The sequence below is a fragment of the Pseudophryne corroboree genome, chromosome 4 (genome assembly GCF_028390025.1).
Source record: "Pseudophryne corroboree isolate aPseCor3 chromosome 4, aPseCor3.hap2, whole genome shotgun sequence".
Lineage (NCBI taxonomy): Eukaryota > Metazoa > Chordata > Amphibia > Anura > Myobatrachidae > Pseudophryne > Pseudophryne corroboree.
The window spans coordinates 55081624-55109377 of NC_086447.1; the positions used below are offsets into that span (position 1 = coordinate 55081624).

At 47.5% G+C, this 27754-nt stretch overlaps 1 protein-coding gene across 2 annotated transcripts in view; it reads right to left on the reverse strand.

Moving 5' to 3' along the window:
• Positions 1-434: 434 nt before the first annotated feature.
• ADCY3 (adenylate cyclase 3) overlaps positions 435-27754 on the reverse strand; it is a 241451-nt gene continuing 214131 nt past the window's right edge. For both annotated transcript variants that reach the window (XM_063915060.1, XM_063915059.1), the window contains exons 9-20: positions 23838-23980; positions 22328-22489; positions 21041-21128; positions 18677-18793; positions 16490-16749; positions 15889-15970; positions 15220-15378; positions 14576-14722; positions 13030-13149; positions 11916-12042; positions 1389-1513; positions 435-1230 (exon numbers count right to left, since the gene is read on the reverse strand). In XM_063915060.1, the coding sequence (XP_063771130.1) occupies positions 1048-1230; positions 1389-1513; positions 11916-12042; positions 13030-13149; positions 14576-14722; positions 15220-15378; positions 15889-15970; positions 16490-16749; positions 18677-18793; positions 21041-21128; positions 22328-22489; positions 23838-23980 (1713 nt within the window). In that variant the 3' untranslated portion in view covers positions 435-1047. The remainder of the gene's footprint in view (positions 1231-1388; positions 1514-11915; positions 12043-13029; positions 13150-14575; positions 14723-15219; positions 15379-15888; positions 15971-16489; positions 16750-18676; positions 18794-21040; positions 21129-22327; positions 22490-23837; positions 23981-27754) is intronic.

The window sequence follows — 27754 nt, forward strand, 5'->3', positions numbered from 1 at the left end:
ACATGTAAATTACATCTCTCTCATATACGACCACCTTTATCCTCTGTGACTCCTGTTCCAATCCCTGTAATAAAATGTAACATGTCTGGAAGCTGCAGGTTTATTTGTACAAAAGTATATTAATTTTTTTTATTAATATTATTATTTTTGTTAGGAAAAAAAATATATAGAAATGACAGAGACTCAGAATGAAGGTTTCTCTGCCCTAAGCGCTGACCTTTTCTCTCGGTAAGCTGTGGGTGAGGATTCGATAAACAGTCTTCCTCCCAGGTCCCTGCAAATTCATATTTAAAGCAAGAGAAGAGGAGCGGGTAAGCGAGGTGGCGGCAGTATCCGGAAGGAAATACTAGCCGACAATGACAAATATAAATGGTTTTAATGTGTTTTCTTGTTGTGTGTGTGTTTGTTAGTATATAGTGGTTTTTTAATTTTACTTTTTTTAATCATTTTTTTTTTTTTTTACTTTTTTTTCTTTTACTCCAAATATAATGAAATATATTGCACTCACACTCATTGCATTCCCACTAACTACATGGGCAGATTATTATCACAGTAAATCAGCTGTCCTGTTTATGATTCAAACTGTCCCATTGCACCAAAGATGTGTGCTGCTTCTCCGACGACGCGTTTCGCACCATTCACTGTATATGTCTGTGCTCATCTTGTATGTTCGGGTATAAGGCTCCTTTCCAGTCTGTTGTGTCACAAAGCATCTTCTTTGTATCCTCTACAATATCTACTGGTGAGGCACAATCACCTGTGGTCTTCATCGATGGGTCTTGTGAACCCCCCAGGACGCATTTAACCAAGTCAGCCTCCTATCTTGTCTCCCAAGAGCCTGCAGGACTCGAGGATGTCAGGCAGAATTTTTTTTAAAAAGGCAACTCCAGAAATGAAGAAAAATGATTTAACTATGTATAAGTGGTCCATAAGGTCTTTTTGTTTTCCTTGTTATTTCTGTATGACTTCCTTGTCTGAGGCATCGGCCTACTCTGACCTCCTGTGGCGACTCCCGCTGAGATCTCTGCGTGGTGGCTCGGCCGCTTATCAGGAGTTTTCTACCACCTGGTGGGGCAGGGTGACCGAGGAGCCGTTGATAAAGGAGCCTTGTTTGTCCCGACCCTTCATGAAAAAAGTGAGCAATTCGCCTTTTCCCTTAACGAAGATAGGACCTCTCCTGACAAAGCGGAAGCCGTATTCCTTGAGGATGTCGTGTGTGTCCTCCACAACCTGCAAAACAGAAGAGACTGGTCAGGAATCTGTTTCTAGGGCGCTTGGTAGCGAGGTTCCCCAAAATGTAGTTGCTGTATGCTTCTTACAAAGACACACTGGGGATAACACTTAGCATGTGTGCGTTGTTCTCTGTCACTAAACTCTGCAGAGGATACCTGAATGTTTCCCATGACACCAGTGGATTCCATTCTGCTTGCCACGTTCACCGTATTCCCCCAGATGTCGTAGTGCGGTTTCCGGGCTCCGATCACGCCTGCCAGAACGCCTCCTTTATTCAGTCCTGCACAAATATGACATTGCATTTATTCTTACACATTTCTAACACTGCGTCATCGCTTCACATTTCCAGGCGGCAGGTAACAGGCCATGACAGTAAATCTAGATGGGTCACCTACAATGTGGAGCTATTCTGTGGGCTGAACCAGTATGCTGTTTGCTAGCAACCAGTGACATCACTGGTATACTGCATAAATGCTGTCCATGAGGCCTGACCAATATTCCTGAGCCCTGACTAATATTCCTGAAGCCTGACCAAGATTCAAGAGCTCTGACTAATATTCATGAGGCCTAACTGATATTCATGAGCCCTGACCGATATTCATGAGCCCTGACTGATATTCCTGAGGCCTGACCAATATTCATGAGCCCTGACTAATATTCCTGAGCCCTGACTAATATTCCTGAAGCCTGACCGAGATTCATGAGCTCTGACTAATATTCATGAGGCCTAACTGATATTCATGAGCCCTGACCGATATTCATGAGCCCTGACCGATATTCATGAGCTCTGACTAATATTCATGAGGCCTAACTAATATTTATGTGACCGAATAATATTCAGGAGGCCCGACTTATATTCATGAGACCTGACTTACAGTATATTCATGAGGCCTGACTAATATTCATGTGGCCAGAATAATATTCATAAGACCGGACTAATATTTATGTAGCAGGAATAATATTCATGAGGTCTGACTAATATTCATGTGGCTGGAATAATAAGCATGAGACCTGACTAATATTCATGTGGCCGGAATAATAAGCATGAGACCTGACTAATATTTATGTGGCCGGAATAATATTCATAAGACCTGATTAATATTCATGTGGCCTGACTAATATTAACTTTGGGAACCAGAGATTTTTTTTTCGATAGAGAACTTTACATCAGACCCTGTGGAGGTCCAGGGTTGGTAACTCGGCTGGCCTGGTGTTATCAGACTGGGCTTTTGTGCAAGTATATATGCCACGTAAACATGGTGTTTAACCCACAGCTGCATATAACAAATACAGAGGCATATGTATCGTATATTTCCAACAAAAATACTTGTAAGCCTACAGGCTTTTTTGTGATGAATAAATATAACCCCATAGAGAGGTCATAAGTCATGGCAGTTGGCTTGGAGTGTAAGAATAAGACAAGCAAGGGGTCAGGGCTGGCAGCCAACAAGAGTGACCAGAATACAATTTGATGTATATGCAACAGTAACAGCAAAATAGTCATATAATAATCTGACATCAAGTAATGGCAGGCAGAGTAGCCAAACGTGCATGAGTCACAGCACTCACACGGCAATGCAGAACAGTACCAGGCCAATTGAATGCTGCCAGTTATTATAAAAACACAGCTTCATTACCTAATTGCAGCTTTAGCCCACTATTAAAACTGTATCAGAAACATACAGACCATTAAAGATCCATTACTGCATCATCATTATTAATTGAGACACCTGTATGATGACACACACTGCTCAAAAAAAAAAACACTTAAAGGGAACACTTAAACAACACAATGTATCTCCAAGTCAATCACACTTCTGTGAAATCAAACTTCCCACTTAGGAAACAACACTGATTGACAATCAATTTCACATGCTGTTGTGCAAATGGAATAGACAACAGGTGGAAATTATAGGCAATTAGCAAGACACCCCCAATTAAGGAGTTGTTCTGCAGGTGGTGACCACAGACCACTTCTCAGCTCCTATGCTTTCTGGCTGATGTTTTGGTCACTTTTGCAAGCTGGCGGTGCTTTCACTCTAGTGGTAGCATGAGACGGAGTCTACAACCCACACAAGTGGCTCAGGTAGTGCAGCTCATCCAGGATGGCACATCAATGCGAGCTGTGGCAAGAAGGTTTGCTGTGTCTGTCAGCGTAGTGTCCAGAGCATGGAGGCGCTACCAGGAGACAGGCCAGTACATCAGGAGACGTGGAGGAGGCCGTAGGAGGGCAACAACCCAGCAGCAGGACCACTACCTCCGCCTTTGTGCAAGGAGGAACAGGAGGAGCACTGCCAGAGCCCTCCAAAATGACCTCCAGCAAGCCACAAATGTGCATGTGTCTACTCAAACGATCAGAAACAGACTCCATGAGGGTGGTATGAAGGCCCGATGTCCACAGGTGGGGGTTGTGCTTACAGCCCAACACCGTGCAGGACGTTTGGCATTTGCCAGAGAACACCAAGATTGGCAAATTCGCCACTGGCGCCCTGTGCTCTTCACAGATGAAAGCAGGTTCACACTGAGCACATGTGACAGACGTGACAGAGTCTGGAGACGCCAAGGAGAACGTTCTGCTGCCTGCAACATCCTCCAGCATGACCGGTTTGGCAGTGGGTCAGTAATGGTGTGCGGTGGCATTTCTTTGGGGGGCCGCACAGCCCTCCATGTGCTCGCCAGAGGTAGCCTGACTGCCATTAGGTACCGAGATGAGATCCTCAGACCCCTTGTGAGACCATATGCTGGTGCGGTTGGCCCTGGGTTCCTCCTAATGCAAGACAATGCTAGACCTCATGTGGCTGGAGTGTGTCAGCAGTTCCTGCAAGACGAAGGCTTTGATGCTATGGACTGGCCCGCCCGTTCCCCAGACCTGAATCCAATTGAGCACATCTGGGACATCATGTCTCGCTCCATCCACCAAGGCCACGTTGCACCACAGACTGTCCAGGAGTTGGCGGATGCTTTAGTCCAGGTCTGGGAGGAGATCCCTCAGGAGACCATCCGCCACCTCATCAGGAACATGTCCAGGCGTTTTAGGGAGGTCATACAGGCACGTGGAGGCCACACACACTACTGAGCCTCATTTTGACTTGTTTTAAGGACATTACATCAAAGTTGGATCAGCCTGTAGTGTGTTTTCCCACTTTAATTTTGAGTGTGACTCCAAATCCAGACCTCCATGGGTTAGTAAATTTGATTTCCATTGATAATTTTTGTGTGATTTTGTTGTCAGCACATTCAACTATGTAAAGAACAAAGTATTTAATAACAATATTTCATTCATTCAGATCTAGGATGTGTTATTTTAGTGTTCCCTTTATTGTTTTGAGCAGTGTATATATACTGTATATCTGGCTGTGTTGCTGTACTGATGCTCAGCTGCTTGTCCTGAAGAAGGTCCTATATGGACCAAAACATCGACTTTGCACATATACACTATGGCTATGGGCCTAATTCAGAGTTGATCGCAGCAGCAAATTTGTTAGCAGTTGGGCAAAACCATGTGCCTAATTCAGTCCTGATCGCTAGGGTGCATTTTCTCTTACGTCCTAGAGGATGCTGGGGTCCACATTAGTACCATGACGGGTCCCTTGGGAGCCATGGGCACTTTAAGAGTTTAATAGTGTGGGCTGGCTCCTCCCTCTATGCCCCTTCTACCAGACTCAGTTTAGAAAATGTGCCCGGAGGAGCCGGTCACAGCTAGGGGAGCTCCTAGGAGTTTTTCTAGTTTTATTGTTTTTCTAAGAGTTAGGTACAGGCAGGCTGCTTCATGGGACTTAGGGGGGGGAGTAGGAACCAACCCTAGAGGTTAATGGTTCTCTATCTCCGCTGACAGGACACTGAGCTCCTGAGGGTGATGATCGCAAGCCCCTGAGGCGACCTCTCACTCCTGCAGCACGGCCGCCACCCCTAACAGAGCCAGAAGATGGAGTTGTGAGTATGACACCGGTGCCCCGGAAAGCGGGTCGCCGGTGGGAATGGCGGCACAAGGGTAGGAGCGCAGCTCTGACAGGCTGCGCTCCGGAGGGCTCAGCGGTACTTGTTGTGCGGGGCGCCCTGGGCCAGCGCAAATACCCTACAACTAGTCACTATGCTAACAGGGGCTAATCCCATTGTTAGCAGCGAAATCACCTCAGGCCAGTATAATCTGTACAAGCGGGAAGACGCGCCATTACAGGGGGCGGGGCTTCTCCTCAGAGCGGATCCAGCATCTCACAAGTGCCATTTTCTCCCTGCAGATCACACTGAGAATGCTGACAGGGAGCGCTGCCTCCACATAACTCCCAATACCTCTGCGGTACCAAGGGTTATAGACAAGGGGGGAGAGTGTTATATTAACTGTGTAATCCTTTTAAGATTATTCAGTCAGCGCCGGCCGTTAGTGTATAACTGCCTACTGGGGCGCTGTGTGGCTGGCTCCTTATACTCTGTGTCTCTCTGAAGGTACTCTGGGGGAAACTGTGTCTGCATTTTCCTGTGTGTGTGTGTGTGTGTGTGTGTGTGTGTGTGTGTGTGTGTGTGTGTGTGTGTGTGTGTGTGTGTGTGTGTGTGTGTGTGTTTTTGTATAGCTCACATCAACATGTCTAGGAACTCTGTATCCTGTGCTGCAGAGTGTGTATCTTCTCCAGAAGAGTCTATTCCATGTACTTAGGACTGTAATATACTGTCTCAGCTTTCTGAATCCGAACCCCCATGGGTGGATTCTATTAGGGGAATGATATCCCAGATTTCATCTTGGATAGCTCAAAATGAGACTGAAACACAGGTTTTGAAAAAGTCTGTTGAGGTTTTGTCGTGTTCAGCTCCCACTACCACTTCAAAGACCCCAATTTACCCTAAGAAGCGTGCTCTTGCCCAGATAATGCAAGCTGACACGGATACCGACTCTGATACAGGGGACGGTGATGGGGATATACGGGGGGGAGATGCATCCCTTGCTAAGGGGGTGCAACTCATGATTGAGGCTGTTAGGGACATTTTACACATTACTGATAAGGTACCTGAGCAGGTAGAGGAGGCTTACTTTACTGACACTAAGAAATCCTCTCTTACATTCTCTACGTCTAAGGAATTAAACGCATTGTTTGAAAAATCCTGGGAAAACCCAGAGAAAAAATTTAGATCCCAAAAAGGGTTCTCGTTGCTTTTCCTTTCCCTGAGGAGGACAGGAAAAAGTGGGAAATCCCACTTGTAGTAGACGGTTCTGTGTCTAGGTTGTCGAAAAAAAGTGGATTTACCTGTCCCTGGGTTCACCGCGGTAAAAGAGCCGGCTGATCGTAAGATTGAGACTACACTCAAATCCTTATACACAGCTACTGGCGTAACGTTACGACCCACTATTGCGTGTGTGTGGATTTCCAAAGCCATAGTAAAGTGGTCAGGCACATTACTAGAGGAATTAGATTCTATGGATAGAAGTGATATTGAATTGTTCTTATGTCACATACAGGACTCTGCAGGTTTCATGGTGGAGGCCATGAAGGACCTTGGCCATCTCAATGCAAGTGCTTCTTCCATGGCTGTCTTGGCAGGGGTCTCTGGCTGTGCCAATGGTCTGCGGATGCGGAATCCAAGAAGAATGTGGAGAACCTACCCTTCACAGGTCAGGCTCTGTTTGGGGAAGTGTTAGATGCGTGGATCTCCACGGCAACTGCAGGTAAGTCCACATTTCTTCCCTCAGCAGCACCGCCTACTAGGAAATCTTATCCTACATCTACAATGCAGTCCTTTCGGACCCCGAAAAACAGTCCAAACCCCCTTCCACTTTCTTTAGAGGAGGTCGGAGGAAATACAGAAAACCTGCACCAACAGGTTCCCAGGAATAGAAACCTGGTTCTGCTTCCTCAAAATCCTCAGCATGACGGTGGACCTCCTAGCCTTGAGATCGGGCAGGTGGGAGTAAGATTAAGAAATTTCAGTCATGTCTGGGCGTCATCAGGCATAGACCCCTGGGTACAAGATATTGTTACCCAGGGGTACAGACTGGAGTTTCAAGAACTCCCACCTCCCAGATTCTTCAAATCAGGCTTACCAGCTTTGCTGACAGAAAGTGCTATCCTACAGGAAGCCATTCAAAAATTGCTTAAGTCAAATGTCATTGTTCCAGTTCCACCTCACCTAGCAAACAAGGGTTATTACTCAAACCTGTTTGTGGTACCGAAACCGTATGGTTCGGTCGGGCCAATATTGAACCTAAAGTCGTTGAACCCTTTTTTGAGGGAATTCAAATTCAAGATGGAGTCACTGAGAGCAGTGATCTCAGGTCTGGAGGAGGGGGAATTTCTAGTATCCCTGGATATCAAGGATGCGTACCTTCACATTCCGATCTGGCTGCCTCACCAGGCTTATCTCAGATTTGCGCTGCTGGACTGTCACTATAAGTTCCAGGCACTGCCGTTTGGCCTCTCCACAGCACCGAGGGTGTTCACCAAGGTCATGGCGGAGATGATGCTACTCCTCCGCAAGCAGAGTGTGAACATAAGTACTTATCTGGACGATCTGCTGATAAAAGCGTCTTCCAGCGAGAAGCTGTTGCAGAACATTGCTCTCTCAACTCAACTACTGGATCCTGAATCTTCCAAAGTCGCATCTGGAGTTGACAAGGAGACTGTTCTTCCTGGGGATGATCCTCAACACGGAAGTACAGAGGGTGTTTCTGCCGGAGGAGAAAGCGTTGGTGATACAAACAATGGTCCGGGATGTACTGAAGCCAGTCGGGTACCGGTTCATCAGTGCATTAGCATTCTGGGGAAGATGGTTGCCTCCTACGAGGCTCTACAGTATGGAAGATTTCATGCACGGTTTTTCCAACTGGATCTCCTGGACAAATGGTCGGGATCTCATCTTCACATGCACCAAAGAATACATCTGTCACCGAAAGCCAGAATCTCGCTGCTCTGGTGGCTGCAAACTTCTCACCTACTAGAGGGTCGCAGGGTCGGGTTTCAGAATTGGATCCTTCTAACCACGGATGCAAGTCTCAGAGGTTGGGGAGTAGTCACCCAAGGGGAAAACTTCGAAGGAAGGTGGTCAAGTCTGGAATCCATCCTTCCGATAAACATTCTGGAACTAAGGGCCGTGTACAACGGTCTTCTACAAGTGGCACATCTTCTGAAAGATCAAGCCATCAGGTTCAGTCGTACAATGTAACGACAGTGGCCTACATAAACCGACAAGGTGGAATGAAGAGCAGAGCTGCAATGTCAGAGTTAACAAGAATCATCCTCTGGGCGGAAAAACACGCGGTGGCGCTGTCGCAATCTTCATTCCCGGAGTGGACAACTTGGAAGCGGACTTCCTCAGCAGACATGATCTCCATCCAGGAGAGTGGGGCCTCCACCCAGAGGTGTTCGCAGAGGTGACAAGTCTTTGGGGCGTACCTCAAATAGACATGATGGCCTCCCGCCTCAACAAGAAGTTTCGGAGGTACTGTTCCAGGTCAAGGAACCCACAGGCAGTGGCGGTGGACGCCCTGGTAACTCCGTGGATGTTCAAGTCAGTGTATGTGTTCCCTCCACTTCCACTCATCCCAAGGATTCTCAAACTAATAAAAAGAACAGTAGTTCAGGCGATCCTCATTGCTCCGGACTGGCCAAGAAGGGCTTGGTACACGGATCTTCTGGAGTTACTGCTGGAAGATCCGAGGCCTCTTCCTCTTCGAGAGGACCTTCTGCAACAGGGACCGTTCGCTTATCAAGACTTACCACGGCTACGTTTGACGGCATGGAGGTTGATCGCCAGATCTTAGCTCGGAAGGGCATTCCGAACAAGATTATTCCTACCCTGAAACAGGCTAGGAAAGGAGTAACGTCTAAACATTACCATCGAATTTGGAAAAAGTACGTGTCTTGGTGTGAATCCAAGAAGTTTCCTACGGTGGAGTTTCAACTACGGCGGTTCTCCTCTTTCTGCAAGCAGGTGTGGATGTGGGCCTGCGGTTGGGCTCCATAAAAGTCCAGATTTTGGCCTTGTCCATTTTCTTCTAGAAACAATTGGCTGTCCTCCCTGAGGTTCAGACATTCTTGAAAGGGGTTCTGCACATCCAGCCTCCCTTTGTGCCTCCTACGACACCTTGGGATCTTAATGTGGTGCTGCAGTTCCTGCAATCGGATTGGTACGAACCTTTACAGGTGCTTGATGTCAAGTTCCTTACTTGGAAGGCGGTCACACTATTTGCATTGGCATCTGCTAGATGTGTGTAGGAATTGGGGGCATTGTCCTGCAAGAGCCCCTACTTGATTTTCCATGAAGATAGAGCTGAGCTCAGGACGTGTCAGCAATTTCTTCCGAAGGTTGTGTCGGCTTTTCATATCAACCAACCTATTGTGGTGCCAGTGGCTACTGACTCCTCAATTACTTCAAAATCCTTGGATGTTGTAAGGGCTTTGAAGATTTATGTGAAGAGAACTTCTCGTCACAGAAAGTCGGACGCTCTGTTTGTCCTTTATGATCCCAACAAGGCTGGGTGGCCTGTTGCTAAGCAAACGATTTCTCGCTGGATCAGGTGTACTATCCAGCATGCTTATTCTACGGCAGGCTTGCTGTGTCCAAAATCCGTTAAGGCCCACTTTACTCGTAAAGTGGGTTCTTCCTGGGCGGCTGCCCGGGGTGTCTCGGCTTTACAACTTTGCCAAGCGGCTACTTGGTCAGGATCGAACACGTTTGCTAAGTTCTACAAGTTCGATACTTTGGCCTCTGAGGACCTACAGTTTGGTCAATCGGTTCTGTAGGAGCCTCCGCGCTCTCCCTCTCGTACTGGGAGCTTTGGTACATCCCCATGGTACTAATGTGTAAATCCTTTTCTCGTAGTCCGTAGAGGATGCTGGGCGCCCGCCCAGCGCTTCGTTTTCCTGCATTTGTTACTTAGTTAAGTACTGCAATGTTACTTGGTTAAGTACTGTTGTTTCAGCCGTTGCTGTATTGTTTCATGCTGGTTAGCTTGGTTTTCTGTTATGTGTGAGCTGGTGTGAATCTCACCACTATCTGTGTATTTCCTTCTCTCGAAGTACAGTATGTCCGTCTCCTCGGGCACAGTTTCTAGATTGAGTCTGGTAGGAGGGGCATAGAGGGAGGAGCCAGCCCACACTATTAAACTCTTAAAGTGCCCATGACTGCCAAGAGACCCGTCTATACCCCATGGTACTAATGTGGACCCCAGCATCCTCTACGGACTACGAGAAAAGGATTTACCGGTAGGTAATTAAAATCCTATTTTTTGCATCTCTGCGATCAGGCAGTCGCCGCCTACAGGGGAGGAAGAAATCGCTGTGCAGCAGTGCGATCGCATGTGCAGGAGAGCTGCACAAACAGAAGTTTGTGCAGTCTCTGCACAGACCAGGACTTACTCTTCCCGTGCGATGATCGGGGCTGGAGCTGACGTCAGAAACCCTCCCTCCAAACGCCTGCTCCTTCCTGCGTTTTTCCGGACACCCCTTAAAAAGGGTCTCTTCCTGTCAGTCACTTTGCGATCACCCGTGCGATTGCTTTTCTTGCACCACCTGTCGCTGCTCGTCGCTGTGGACCGACGTGCCTGCGCATGGCGGTGCATACGCATGCACAGTTCAGACCTGATCGCAGGCTGTACGAAAACGCAGCCTAGCGATCAGGTCTGAACTAGGCCCCATGGTCACTGCAAAGGGAAGGGGGGGTTTGGGGCAGATGTAACATGTGCAGAGAGAGTTAGATTTGGGTGGGGTGTGTTCAAACTGAAATCTAAATTGCAGTGTAAAAATAAAGCAGCCAGTATTTACCCTGCACAGAAACAATATAAGCCACCCAAATCTAACTCTTTGCACATGTTACATCTGCCCCACATGGTTTTGCCCAACTGCTAACAAATTTGCTGCTACGATCAGATCTGAATTACCCCCTATGTTATATTTTTTTGGTGAGTATTGGGCCTAATACAGACCTAAATTTATCACAGCTACGATCAGCTTCCCTGACATGCGGGGGGGACGCACAGAACGGGGCTAGTCCCCCCGCATGTCAGGCACGACCCCCCCCGCATAAGTACCAAAGCATCGCACAGCGGCGATGCTTTTCTACCAGAAGAGTAACTCCCAGCCAGCGCAGCTCCTGCGCGCTAGCAGGGAGCTACTCGTCGCTGTCCGGGTCGCAGCGGCTGCGTGTGACGTCACGCCGCCACCGCGGCCCGCCCCCACCACACGGTCCGGGAACGCCTTCGTTGCCTGGACCGCTCCCTTAAAACGGTGGCCAAACGCTGCCGGTCTGCCCGCTCCCGCCCAGCAACCGCCTCTGCCAGTCAATCAGGCAGTTGCAGGGCTGAGACGCCCGTCGGCTGTCTGGCATGAGCCGACGCACTGCGGCGCCCGTGCATGCACAGTTCAGAACTGATCGGCTGCTGTGCGAAAACGCAAAGCACCGATCAGGTCTGAATTAGGCCCATTGTCAGAATAAATACGTTTTTCTACATTTGAATTTTTGTATGGAGAATGCACTTTTTTTTAATTGCATGTATTTATGTATTTTTGATTGTATGTATGTATGTGTATATATATATATATATATATATATATGTGTATATATATACTGTGTATATATGTATATATACTGTATATAATGCACATTATTGGGAGACTTATAAGTGGCACAGATATTTTGTGGGTTTTCCAGTGTGTGGGGGGTGCGGGTGGGTGGGTGGGTGTGCGGGGACCACTTACCAATCCGCAGCATAAAGTTGTTAAACGACTGGTAGTTAATATTCATCAACGTCACTTTCATTGCCAGAGCAAAGTCCGCCAGGTCGGCCAGGTGCTGCCAGCGCTCTTTATCCGAGATCTCTTCCTTCTGCGGAGAGATCAGAGATGAACCGTAAAAGAGTCCTGAGACAGCAGCTTCCTTCCCCAGTCCCAGGACAACTATATTGAGGCGTATGTACTAAATGCACACGCCTGCCCTGACAAGAGTGTACATGTACTGTAGTTTTGGTGACCTGTACTTTGTTAGGATCCATATCGTGGCTTGGTTTGTCTTGAATTTCCCATCGGCAGTGTTGGTCCATATGTACATATGAACGTCCCTGTGTGTGAGGTATTTTATGCACACATAACAGTCACAATAGTGGTTCTTGCCTATCCCAACATGGCTGCCACAGTGGTCACTTCAGCCAGCCTCAGAAACCCCACTTCCATACCTTCCCCTCCCCTTTAATCTCACCCTTTATTTACAGAACAGCGCTACTGACAGCTGAACAGTTTGTTTCTGCCTAAACAAGTCGGGGTGACCTGGGGAACAAAAATGAAAAACGTATTTCATGTATCCCCTCTAAATACACTGAGTGGATCGCTAGGCACACCTCACATTGTAGGCTTGCATTCGATGCTACCACCGAGAAATATCTCACTGGTTCTAGATAATGTAGTCATTAAATAGGGGCAAAGTCACAAATGAGCCAGTGGTAAGGATGGTTACTCTTAGGGGGAGATGTACTAAGCAGAGAAAAGTCTGGAGAAGTGAGCCAGTGGAGAAGTTGCCAATGGTAACCAATCAGCATTGAAGTAACATTTATAATTTGCATACTATACAATTATACAGAACAGCTGATTGGTTGCCATGGGCAACTTCTCCACTGGCTCACTTCTCCACTTTTTTCACTGCTTAGTAAATCTCCCCCTTAGTTACTTCAGGCCAGGTAACAAAAGGATATGGCTCCTGCCCTGTCAAATGCCCCCCATAGCACAGGGGCAATACGCCCTGTGTCCCACCATTTATCTGCTTTGATGAAATAGATTGAAGAGGAACGCCATATACAGGCTTTCCGGCAACGGTTTGTACCTTGATGATGTTGTTGTAGCCGTTGGTGTTGGGGTCTGGCGTCACCCCGGATGCCGCCATGTAAGTGCTGCCGATGGTTTTAATCTTTGTGATGCACCGGAACTGCGGCTCATCTAGCAGCTGGAACAGAGACAATATCACCCTTTATTATTGACAACAGATTCCCAGAGAGAACCGCAAGCCTCAAGTCATCCATTTCTAGAGTCTGTGTCTATGTGTCCATGATAAACTAGGACAATGGTGCCGGCACTAATGTTACACGTATACCGGTATTCTTTTATTAGACTTAATGCAGAGTCCAGTGCTGCAATACCACTTGGAGCAGTATAGCTCCATTCCATTGCTGGAGCTCCATGGGGATGTCTATCGGTCATCAGCGTCTGGCAGACAATGGTCAATCAATGGTCAGGGGCCGATGTTCAAAGAGCTTGCCATCAAAGGCGGTGTACTAGTATTTGTTCATCTAAAGTATGCAGTGAGGTAAAGTGTGCGGGGTATAAAGGAATGCCGTTACTGGCGTAGGCTGGGACAGGGTAGCATGTGCACTGAGTGGTCCATAAACTACAAAGCGACGCATTTCACTCTGCCTCTCTCGGGACTCTGTCGTATGTAATAATCAACAAGTTTTACACATCTGTTGACCTTGGTGATATTAGTTTAAGTGGTTGATTGAATCAGGGGGGGATCAGAGAGAAGTAAAGACACCTGCTGAGGCACCTCATCACACCCCCATCTCACCCTGCGACTCAAAGACCATTGAATGTAGCACTACGAGGCTGCAAACAAAATTCTGTGAGTCTGGGACTACCCTAAGTGCGGCATTTTGTTTCTCTGGCCCTGCAGATGTTACTTCACTGTAGGGATGGGGCAGCGACCTTCAATGGTAAAACATCAATGTTTTCCTTCCAATAGTTGCCTGCCATCAATTGGTGAATGACAATGGTGCCATCAATGGAGACTCTTTGTGCATCTCTACTGCTCCTAGCAGCTGCTGTTCCCCGGGCTGCTGTGTCCTGGACTCAGTGGTCAGTCTCACCGTCTGGCTGTGTGACATTTTGTAGAGGACAGTCAGTGGGGGGACCAATGAGAAGCCGCAATCATGGACACTGTGGCTTGCGATTGGTCCTCCCACTCACCAACACACCTCAGGTAGGCCAGACCTCTGCATGGTGTCTATTAGGGATGACCATCACCAGGTTAATGCTCTTTGGTTGGCTTTTAACCCTCGTTGGATGGCTTTTACCCATCTGGAGGAAACCATCAATGACCCTCCCGGACCTACATGCACAGATCGCTGCCGCCATCTGATCTTCCTCAGCCAATGTTCACCGCCAGTGAAGATCCATGGATGGTAAAACCATTCACCATCGCGGTCAGGCTATCAAGGCTTACTCTGCAGTGATGGTTGATGGCCAACCCTGGTGGTACTCCCCCTAGATAGTAATCTTTATCTATGGTAACAACATATTCTTTATTATGTTTCAGTAAAAATACTCCGCCATGTAAAAGCAATTTATTAATTTATTACAGATAGCAGGGCACATACCGCATCAAAATCCGAGATGATCTCGTTGAGGAACCTCAGACACTCGATGCCGCCATTGTTGATGCTTTCTTCTGTGTAGAAGTCAGAGAAGTTTGGGATGGAAGCAAACATCACCCCGATCTCATCATACGACTGACTGTATAGCTCCTGCGTGACAGGAAATAGCCATCAACAACTCAACATCACCCAGTATAACGCCATCGCTGGATACCACTGTATCTACAGACGCAGGCCCACTGTTCCCAGTATAACGCTGTCACCAGCTTCCATTGTACATACAGACACAGGAGTGCTGGGAAACCCTGCAACATGAAGTTAATTTGTCCCCACTGCAAGGGTAATTTATCTCCACTTTTATAGAGTAATTAAATATCAGATAATATCCTTTTATTTCATCTATTACAGAGCGTTCTCATACCTACTGTACTACCCATAGGTGAGAGCGGAGACCATGGAGGAATCTAGGAGTCAGGGGTTTAATCATACTGAGCCTCATCCTGAGTCGGACGCACACCCACCTGCAGACGGATATCTACAAAATGCGCGTGCGCAGCAGAAAGCAGTCACACTGCGCCATAGCACGCATATGCACGCGGACGGAGACTGAAAGTGGGGACGGATCTTGTCCAGTGGTCTCCTCTTACCTCATCTCTCTTCTTGGAGCCCAGGAAGTGTCGGGCCACGTGTTCCGGCAGCATGTTGGTGACCAAAGCCTCGTTCCATCGCCTCATGTCATACACCTTCTCCTTCTGATCATGGACGTCAATCTTCCACAGGAACAAGGTCCTGGCCAACTTCTCCACCTACAAGAGACACAGTTTAGGCCTACAGCACGGACAGGACATCTACTGATGTGCAGTGCCAGTATAACTGCCCGATGGCGAGGCCTCAGTTCTCAATCTATAACAAACGCATTTCACTCGTTTTTCCTATAAACTCCCTCAGTGCAGTAACGCTCATCTTGAACCCTGGTATGTGCTTATAAATATATGATGAAACTAACAACATTATAAAGCCAGTAGATTGTAAGCTCTTTGGATCAACAGTTTCTTTTGTTTTAATTAATCCCTCTTCTCATGAAGTTTATTGGTGGACCATTTTTCTTTTTCTCCTTGCCTTTACGTAGATATGATATTGTATATGTTTATTATTTCGTATGGCATGTATACTAATCGGATTTTCTATTTTTTCTTGTCTGATTCATGGCCGTTGGCGAGTTTGGCTTTGTTTGGTCTGGCCCGGCCTATGGTACCTGGTTGCACCAGGAGGGGTTATGGAAGATGACAGCCAGAAAGGATAAAAAATAAACTTACGTGTCGGGCAAAATAGTAGAAGCTCAGCATCATGATAAATATCATCACAGTCATGGAATACTTGGAAGGTACCAGGAAGGCCCTGCGGACATAGAAACATTCCAGCTAAAATCCCGGATGTTCAGTGACTGCATTATCCGATGTTATCCCCACATGACACAAGCTCTGATGTCCACTGGGAGTGAAGCCAACATCTCAGAGGACAGTTTATAGAAAAAATCAGTAAAAATTGGATTTATGTATCAAGCAGTGAAAAGAGTGGAGAAGGCGGTCAGTGGAGAAGTTGCCCATGGCAACCAATCACCTTATACTTATCATTTCCTGGCATGTAGTTGATAAATGCTACCTGGAGGCTGATTGGTTACTGAGGGTCAGTTCTCCACTGCTTGATACATCAACGAACCTCAAATAATAAGCAAACAAGATGCTAAAGTTATCCTTCGTCAACCCCCCCCCCCCCCCCCACCACCACTACCACCACCACCACCACCACCACCTATGACCCTTCCCATACATGGCACATGTTGGCGAGCCTCCTGCCCAGAACATGTCCCAGCTAATGGACAGTGGCCACCACGGTAATGGTAGGAGAGAGACTCACGCGTAGGAACTGAAGCGTTTTCTGTCGTAATCATCGAAAATTGGCTTCCAGGCGTAAATGTTGACGACTCCCACGGCGGCGGTGATCATCAGCATCAGAGTCAGCTTCACCATGTGGCTGACCTGGACCAGCATGATGGTGGCGATGAGGGCGAGCACGGCGATGTAGCTGTAGTATTTGGGGTTCTCCACACAGCCCCAGGTGTTAGCGGAGGGCGAGGTGCTGTTGTAAGAGGTGGAGTAGTACTGCAAGCAGCTGAGCTGTGGGGAGATGGAGGAAGGGTGGTTAGTCCTTATCTCCTGCCTGTATCTCAGCGCCACCGCATGGTGATGGCAGAACATTACCACCACAGACACACCGTTATGCAACAGAACATTACCATCAGTGACACACCGTTATACAACAGAACATTACCATCAGTGACACACCGTTATGCAACAGAACATTATCACCAGTGACACACCGTTATGCAACAGAACATTATCACCAGTGACACACCGTTATGCAACAGAACATTATCACCAGTGACACACCGTTATGCAACAGAACATTATCACCAGTGACACACCGTTATGCAACAGAACATTATCACCAGTGACACACCGTTATGCAACAGAACATTACCACCAGTGACACACCGTTATGCAACAGAACATTACCACCATTGATACACCGTTGTGCAACAGAACATTACCACCAGTGACACACCGTTGTGCAACAGAACATTACCACCAGTGACACACCGTTGTGCAACAGAACATTACCACCAGTGACACACCGTTGTGCTACACAGCTTGCATGTTTTATACTGAGCAGCACCCCCTACCACAACCCCCTGCTCTTCCTCTATGCTGAGTATGCTTCCCCGACATCATCACCATATGCACCCAAACCAAATCCTGATCCATATAAATCACACACTGATCCAGAGGCGTAATTGTGGGAGGCAATGGAGTCAGCTACCACTGGGCTCCTGCTGAAAGGGGGCACTTCTCCTGTGTGCACAGTGCTTAATTCAATTATGTTAATTGATAGCCACTGCTATCTCTTTCGTGGCCAACTCTGACTCCCCCACTAGTCCCTACACCTTACAAGTCACATTTTACAAGTGTCATACCCAGGATTAGAACCCGCAACCTTTTACACTGGAAGCAGACACCTTACTGATGGAACTATTTACTCCTGTATAGGAATCATGAGAATTCTAACTGTATGAAGTTACTTCTCTGACAATTACACGTAACTTCATATAGTTAGTATTCTCATGCTTCCTATACAGGTGCAAATAGCTCCATCAGCAAGATGCTATTTCCAGTGTAGTAGGTTGTGGGTTCTAATCCTGCGTATGACACTTGCAAAATAATTGTCGGAGAAATATTCAGCATTGTGAGTGACTGAGCAGATCTATGTAGTGTGTGGTTGCACACTACATAGATCTGTATAGTTGCAATGGTTTTGAACTGACAATTCTAAGTAGATTGATATAGTTAGAATCTGCAAACTTGCTATGCAGGAGCAATTAGCTCTATCAGTAAGGTGTCTGTCTTCAGTCTAACAGGTCAAGGGTTCCAATCCTGGGTATGACTGCTAAGAAATGTGTGATTATAAATGAGAATGAAATGTATATATATATATATATATATATACACACACACACACACACATTTTTTTCAGAACGCTCCATATACATACATACAGTATGTATATCTGTATAACTCACAACCTGATCCGTATAACTCTCACCCTGATCCGTATAACTCACACCCAGATCTGTATAACTCACACCCAGATCTGTATAAACCATACCCTGTTACGTATAAACAAGACGCCCTGATACACCACACTCTCCCTGAGCTTTATCAAATATAACCAAATTACTCAATCACACCATGATCCATATAAACATTACCCTGATACGTACAGTATAAACCACACCCTGATCAGTACAAACCCTAATCATTATAGGCTATACCAATGCACTGAAACAACACCCTGATTTACTAAAGCCACACCCACTATGATCCATACAAATTGCTTTAGGATGCTGATAAAGTGTTGGCAGGTGGCTGATTGGCTGATGTGGGTTATTGTATGTTCTACATACTGTTAGTGAATCATTTCCTGTCTGTAAATGAACAATAAAAATATTTAGCAAAAAAAAAAAAAAAAGTTGTAAAGGCTTCTTACCATATCCACTATATCCGCCATTGTCAGAATAAAAATGGCCGACATCGCCCAAGTGTTTCGTGCCCACCTGGTCCGATCAATCCAAGTGGAAAAGGCTACTAACTTTTTGGGGAAAACCTATAGAAACAGGGATAAGAGAGGTCCAGTAATTTAGCTACCAGAATTCACAGTAACATTGTAGTACATGAAGTGCTCAGTTATGACGTGCATTCCCTATCACAGAGGTTCTCAACCCTGCGGAACCCCTCCAACAGGTCATGTTATGAGTATTTCTGCCTGTGGAGGCAGGTGGGATGATTACTGACCCAGCAACATAGAGTAACTCACTTGTGCATGGTTAGAGAAATCCAGAAAACATGACCTGTTGTGTCCATGGTACGGGAGGACTGGAACTGAGATCCCCTGGTCTAGCAGTGGGCGCACTGTGGCTCAACTGCATCATTTGAAAATCCAGCACAGGGTGACAGGGTGCTCTGGAACTTGCAGTACCACAATTACTGAAACTGCTGTACAGTATGTTAGCATTGTCATGTTTGGTCCTCAAGAAACACAAATTCGGAGGTCACTGACTCCTACTCCACCTTGCCATCGCACTAGCAGTAAGCATGGCTTACCATCCTGTATACAGACAGCAGAACGCATGTACAGAATGCAGTGTTACCCAACAATTCCTTCTGTGCAAACGGACATGTTTTCCTACATGAGCTAATTACCCAAAGCTCCGGTAGCGCTGGGGCAGTTTTACAAGGGATAGATGTGTATTACGCATCAGCTGCGCAGAAATGTAACTGTAATCAGCAGTATGCAAAACCGTGGTGCACGCGTCTCCGCATCGGCAGTATATGCAGCTGTTTCACCATCATTATTATCTGTGAGCACTTACCTGCCCCATGCTAGGTCTCCTAACAGGCGTATGTACACTTACACACTGGTCTGCAGCTCCTTACAGAACATTAGTTACGTATGCACGCCACTTAATACCCCTGTTCCACCCTCACCGGTCTTATGATCTGCTAAGTGCGAAACGCGTGAGATTGTATAGCCCCATATAGGAGCATTCCATTTCTGAGTACCAGCTGCAAAGTAAGAATGCTTTCAAAAATAGAAGTGTTAATAGTTTATTTTGATCAATTAACAAAATACAAAATGAATGAACAGAAGATAAATCTAAATCAAATCAATATTTGGTGTGACTGCCCTTTGCCTTCAAAGCAGCATCAATTCTTCTAGGTACACTTGCACATAGTTTTTGAAGGAACTCAGCAGGGAGGTTGTTCCAACCATCTTGCAGAACTAACCACAGATCTTCTGTGGATGTAGGCTTACCCAAATCCTTCTGTCTCTTCATGTAATCCCAATTTTTTTCTGCATCAGGACAACAACCCCAAACATACAGCCAATGTCATTAAGAACTATCTTCAGCGTAAAGAAGAACAAGGAGTCCTGGAAGTGATGATATTGCCCCCACAGAGCTCTGATGTTAACATCAACAAGTCTGTCTGGGTTTACATGAAGCGACAGAAGGATCTGAGCAAGTCTACATCCTCAGAAGATCTGTGGTTAATTCTCCAAGATGTTTGGGACAACCTCCCTGCCGAGTTCCTTCGAAAACTGTGTGCAAGTGTACCTAGAAGAATCATGCTGTTTTGAAGGCAAATGGCAGTCACACCAAATAGTGATTTGATGTAGATTTCTCTTCTGTTCATTCACTTTGTATTTTGTTAATTGAAAAAAATAAACTATTAACACTTCTATTTTTGAAAGCATTCTAAAGGGCCCCATACACTTATGCGTCAAGTCCGACCGTCATGTCGCGGACGATCACCCCGGCAGCCTCCCCGGTGGCAGGATCTCCCAAGATACATCGTATGCTGTCCTTTTGCATACGATGTATCTTGGGTGATCCCAGCCATGCCTGCGGGGACCTGATCGCTAGTGCAGCACGGTCAATCTAGAGGATCCAATCCGATGCTCACGGGAACGCGCATCGGATCGGATCGGAAACACCTCCAAAATGCCCGATTTCATCCGATATATCGGGCCGAATGCCCGAAATCGGATGAAATCGGGCATTATTGTCCTAGTGTATGGGCCCTTTACTTTGCAGCTTTTGTTCCAAACTTGCCTAAAACTTTTGCACAGTACTGTATATACATATGACATCTCCGTTATTATCCATATCTCCCGCTCTCGTTATATGCCGCACACTACCATAATTATCCTGGCATCGGCTCGCCATGAAATGCTGGGACCTTATATCTAACGGCAGTCAGTATCAGATATTCATGTGTCGCATAAACAGCATAAACCTTCAGATTCCAGCACCCACTGTCAGCGCGGTTGATCACATAATCTCCTTCTTACCCTGGGAAAAATGGCTGCGAGCGAACAGATGGTCAGAACTAGGAGAAGGATTTCACCGATTACGAAAGTCACATAGTTGGCGACCAGCCTGAGACGGTAGAAGAGAAAGGAAATAAGATTATACATTCTCTGGTCTTACATGTGTTACAGAGAAAATCCCAGGAATGTCTTGTACAGTAGCTGGGAACAGACTTGGGTTCAACGTGTCTTTTCCTATATGAGTTCTAATTTATATATTGTTACAGAACATTCCACGCCGATATAATGCCCTTGTCTTAGCAGTGCATTTAAGGGCCACGGGCGATCATTTGCAAATGCGTGAAAAACGTAGTAAACCCCTATGATGATTGTGCTCCTGCTTTACATGATGTCACTATATCGCGCCAAGGGTGCGGGGTTACCAGCAGGCGAAGTTCAGCCTCCCCGGAGCATCTAGAGCAGCTAGTACAAAGACTTCAAGAGCGGTTCTACGATAAGGCGGGGTAAAGCGGACTCTCTTCTAGCTGCCAAACTCCGGAAGAAGTTATTGATAAAATAATTCCCACCCAACCGCCCAATTCAGAGATTTCTACCAAGCCTTATATCATTTTCCCAACACCGTACCACTGTCTGTGGGTGACCCTACGGATTCATGCTAGGTCCGGGGCCTCCTCCCTTCCCTTTCAGACACCAAATGGGCTGCGAGTGCACCAAGCCCCTTGCGGGTTTGCTGCGCTTGCCACGCTGTGGGCTCGGTGGCGACCGCACTCTATGGGTGGGAAAAGTCCCTGTTGGTCGGCATGCCAACCGTGGGGATTGTGAAGGGGTGGGATGTAGGGGAGGTTATTTGACCGTCGGTCTACTGGCTGACGGTCACATGACTACATCCCATCCATAGTATAGGCTGTATCAAACATATATAAATAATATAAATAATATAAGTGGTCAGGAAAAGGTTAAACATACTATAATAAATATACGTGCAAACATTATAGAACCAGTACTACACTTCCTATGCACACATTCTCCCACCTCATGGTAAGGCTCCTGTCTCTTCTTCCTGGTAGCTACTCTTTGGTCCAGTGTACTGAATGAGGACTCAGAAACACACACACACACGCGCGCCCCTCCCTGATCCACCCTAACCAAGTTGGATTTATCCAGCCTAGCCCCTGACCAATGGCAATAGGATGTATGTAACACTGACACCATCTCTCAGTTCTGCGACAGCTGCTTCAGTTGAGCGCAGAAGAGCGACAGACAGCGCACAGTGACGTCTCGTGTCAGCACAAATCTCCATAGACTTACATAGGATCAATGAGCATCTGAACCACTGCGGTGAAGAACAGGACCACGCAGGAACAGCTGAAGGCCGCGCCGCTCTGCTTCTCCTTCTCCACCGAGAAACGAGTTTCCATCTCCGGGCTGATGAAGCGCATGGACAAGCGGTAGGTGTATTTCCCTTTTAAGCTGCGGAAATAGATATTGCTTTCAGCTGGGAGTTCATAGCCATATAAAGTACACTCAGCCAAACCCCAACGCCAGAGAAGCTGGTCTGGAGAACCCAGGTGTCAGGTAACACGGGTGGTTCCCTGGGCTTACTCATCATACAGACAGGTTCTCATACACTATTGCTGAAGCTGCACCAAACATCCCCTTTTCAGCGCAGCGCGTCCCGTGTCGTCATCAAGCATCTTTTTCGAGCGAATATGCGTCTTAGCTGCAATGCGATGAACTACAAAGCTTTGCGAGACGCGGGACCCCCTCGGTCACACACAGATGTACAAGTGTCGCATATAAAAAGACTCCGTGCCGTCTCGTGAAGCGGTTTTGGTGCGTTGGAGTTCCGCTAAGACGCACATCCGTGCAGGAAGAAACTATACACCACTCTGTGCAGCTCATTAGCGCCAGGCGTCTCACGCCACATGGCATATTGAGGCTCTGTATATGAGGGTACATCAATAGGTGAGACAGTGCTTAGGGAGAACGGCCTATATGAGGTGATGCCCGTGTGGGGCTGCAGGTTTGCAGAGCCAGGTTTTCTTACAAAGTCTGACCTGTAACTGACCGGTGTAGAGGTTCAGTTGTTGTACACACTTGGACAATCTCATTAAAATCACTCACTTCCAGGGGTGCCAAGAAGGGTCCGGGTTGGGGATGTGGAGGGGGATGGAGGACGGGGATGGGGTACACCAGGCCTGACAAAGAGGCATGGGAAGGTTAGCCCGCTTCATGGAGGTCGTGCCCTCACTATGCTTGTTCATGCCAGCCTTAGTACCATGGCGGTCCTACCTGGTTCCCCAAGTAGCAGATGGCATTCAGCACGGCAGGTAAGGGAGGTGGTGGATCCCTATTTGCTGTATGCACAACACCTTTTACCGTTGGTTACCTGCAACTTTCCAGACACCGTAAGGGGGTTCACTACGATATGCCGGCGGTCGGGCTCCCGGCGACCAGCATACCGGCGCCGGGAGCCCGACCGCCGGCTTACCGACAGTGTGGCGAGCGCAAATGAGCCCCTTGCGGGCTCGCTGCGCTCGCCACGCTACGGGCACGGTGGCGCGCTACACGCGCCACACTATTTTATTCTCCCTCCAGGGGGGTCGTGGACCCCCACGAGGGAGAATAAGTGTCGGTATGCCGGCTGTCGGGATCCCGTCAGTCGGCATACTGAAGACCACCCCCGTAAGGGCATGCTGAGACTTACAGTCCCACGCCAGCTGCAGAGTCATGCCTACGCTAGGGTAGGAGTAGGGATTGTCTGCCCCTACGTGGACCGTGCCGGGGCAGTGGACAGAAACGCCGGCAGATGACTCACACTTGTACGGTCTCTCTCTCCAGCAAGGCTTCGTTCAGCAGCTTGTTCAGCTCCTGCTCATTCTGCTGGGCGTCAATGACTCTCTCAGCCAAGTCTCGCAGGCGGAGGCGTCTGCGGGGGTTGGGGAAGGATGGGTTCACCACCTGCGTGAGATAGGAGAAGAGCCATGGAAATCATTGTCATAGCGCAGTGTGGCGCAGCACCCGAAGGGGAGAGCTCGTATCTGTCTCACCGCTGCAGCTTCCATGCGATATATGTATGACACATGTACAGCTCCATCTGACGCTTACAGTAGGTGGGGGTGCAGAGAGGTGACTGAGTGCATGATACTACAGATAGCAGCTGCAATATCTCTGTGGTGTTTGTACAGTAGGTGGCGCAGTGTCACACCAGGGGGAGCGGCTGTTTGTGTTCTGTGGGCCCGATTCAGATTTGGAAGTAAAGCAAAAAAAGCAAGTAACTTTGTGACTGGAACAAACCATGTTGCAATGCAAGGTGAGCAAATACAGTTATATATTTTTTTTGCTGGGTCAATATGGGCAGCTTTTGCATGTAGCCCACATATGCTGGACAACTTTATTTTTACCCCGCAATCTAAATTTCAGTTTGAACACACCCCACCGAAATCAAACTCTCTCTGCACATTTTACATCTGCTCCACCTGCAGTGCAGCATGGTTTTGCCCAGTAACTTGATTTTTTTCCTTTGCTTGCAAATCTGAATCAGGCCCTGTTAGTGTGTACATGTACATACCAGCAGTACCGGTACATACAACCCTATCAGTCACTCTGTTCATCTCCAACACATACTATGGGCCTAATTCAGATCTGATCGCTGCAGCAAATTTGTTAGCTAATGGGCAAAATAATGTGCAGTGCAGGTGGGGCAGATGTAACATGTGCAGAGAGAGTTAGATTTGGGTGGGGTGTGTTCAAACTGAAATCTAAATTGCAGTGTAAAAATAAAGCAGCCAGTATTTACCCTGCACAGAAACAATATAACCCACCCAAATCTAACTCTCTCTGCACATGTTACATCTGCCCCACCTGCAGTGCACATGGTTTTGCCCAACTGCTAACAAATTTGCTGCTGCGATCAGGTCTGAATTAGGCCCTATACCAGTACTTGTGAGATGCAACCAGCAAGTAGAGATCTAGTTAAAGGGAAACAAGAGGGGCTATTGGTAATCACGAGACAGCTCTGGGCCAGGAACACTGCACAATGGCCCTCATTCCGAGTTGTTCGCTCGTTCTTTTTCATCGCATTGCAGCGATTTCCCGCAAACTGCGCATGCGCAATGTTCGCACTGCGACTGCGCCAAGTAAATTTGCTAAGAAGTTTGGTATTTTACTCACGGCATTACGAGGTTTTTTCTTCGTTCTGGTGATCGTAGTGTGATTGACAGGAAGTGGGTGTTTCTGGGCGGAAACTGGCCGTTTTATGGGAGTGTGTGAAAAAACGCTGCAGTTTCTGGGAAAAACGCGGGAGTGGCTGGAGAAACGGAGGAGTGTCTGGGCGAACGCTGGGTGTGTTTGTGACGTCAAACCAGGAACGAAACTGACTGAACTGATCGTAAGTGTCGAGCTACTCAGAAACTGCTTAGAAATTTCTATTCGCAATTTTGAGAATCTTTCGTTCGCAATTTTGCTAAGCTAAGATTCACTCCCAGTAGGCGGCGGCTTAGCGTGTGCAATGCTTCTAAAAGCAGCTAGAGAGCGAACAACTCGGAATGAGGGCCAATACTCAATACTGTACATTCCACATTCTCTGCAAAACTGCAAGACCAGCTGTAGAGAAAGCTGTGCCCTATACACTGTAACACACAACACTTGTACACAGCACCAGGGGCACAGTGTGACCCACATTGGGTTTAACTCACATACACACAATACTTAGGCTTACCATGCTATCCCATTAAATCGGGACACTCATGAATTACACAGGTTCTGTGGCTGACATAATTTCCGCCTGCATTTTACCTTAATCAGCCACAGAACCTGTATAATTCATGAGAGTCCTGGTTTAAAGGGATACTATGGTAAGCCTAACAATACTTAACACATTAAATAAGACCACATAGGACAAAGGCCCTTATTCTGACCTGATCGCACGCAGCAACATTTTGCTGCCCGTGCGATCAGGTAGACGCCGCCTATGGGGGAGTGGATTTTTGCATAACAAGGCTGTGATCGCTTGTGCAGCCGTGCTATGGGGGTCATTCCGACCCGTTCCCACGCTGCTTTTTTCGCAGCCGTGCGAATGGGTACGGAATGCGCAGTGGCCGCAATGCGCAGGCGCGTTGCTGCCCGGCGATGGGGAATGCCAGGCAGCGTCTGAATTAAAGAAGAAAACTATCGCTGCCGCGATCGCACCGTGATTGACAGGAGGAAGGCGTTCCGGGGTGTCAACTTGACAGTTTTCGGGGAGTGGAGATCCGAATGCAGGCGTGTTGATGCGTTTGGTGGGCGGATGTCTGACGTCAATTCTGGGACCTGAGACGCTGAAGTCATTGCAGTGAGTAAGTCCAGACCTACTTAGAAACTGCACAAAATGTTTTTGCATAGCTCAGCTGCACAAGCGATCGCAGCCCTGCTATGCAAAAATACACTCCTCCATAGGCAGCGTCTAGTTGATCGCATGGGCAGCAAAAAGTTGCAGTGTGCGATCAACTCGGAATGACCCCCTATGTAAAAAAGTTTTGTGCAGGATAGGAGTAGGGTCAGACTTACTTACCTATTGCGATCACTTCAGCGTGTCAGATCCCGGAACTGACGTCAGACATCCGCCCTCCAAACGCCTTGACATGCCTGTGTTGGACTCACGACTCCCTGAAAACGGTCAGTTGACGCCCGGATACGCCTTCCTGCTGTCTTCTTGCGGTCGCTGCTGCAACCACTTTCTTTGTAGGAAGCGTTGCTGCCCGGCAAAGGCCATCGCTGGGAAACGGCACACCTGCTCATTGCGGCAGCAGCGCACGCGCAGTTCCAACCCATTCACACGGCTGCGAAAGAGTGCAGCGTGCGATTGGGTCGGAATGACCCCCAAAGTACAGACACAGGTGTACAGACAAAGGAGTACAGAGTACAGATACAGGAGTACAGACATAGGAGTAAAGACATAGGAGTACAGACATAGGAGTACAGACAGTACAGAGTACAGACACAGGAGTACAGAGTACAGACACAGGAGTACAGACATAGGAGTACAGAGAACAGACATAGAAGTACAGAATACAGACACAGGAGTACAGGGGAAAGACACAAGAGTACAGACATAGAAGTACAGAGAACCGACACAGGAGTACAGAGTACAGACACAAGAGTACAGAGAGCAGACACAGGAGTACAGACACAGGAGTACAGAGTACAGACACTGGAGTACAGAGTACAGACACAGGAGTGCAGACCCAGGAGTACAGAGTACAGACACAGGAGTACAGAGTACAGACACAGGAGTACAGACACGGGAATACAGACACTGGAGTACAGAGTGCAGACCCAAGAGTGCAGAGTACAGACGTAGGACTACAGAGTACAGATGTAGGAGTACAGAGTACTGATGTAGGAGTACAGAGTACAGATGTAGGAGTACAGAGTACTGATGTAGGAGTACAGAGTACAGATGTAGGAGTACAGAGTACAGACACAGGAGTACAGAGTACAGACACAGGAGTACAGAGTGCAGACACAGGAGTACAGACACAGGAGTACAGAGTACAGACACTGGAGTACAGACACGGGAATACAGAGTGCAGACACAGGAGTGCAGACCCAGGAGTACAGAGTACTGACGTAGGAGTACAGAGTACAGACGTAGGAGTACAGAGTACAGACACTGGAGTACAGACACAGGAGTACAGAGTACAGACGTAGGAGTACAGAGTACAGACACAGGAGTACAGAGTGCAGACACAGGAG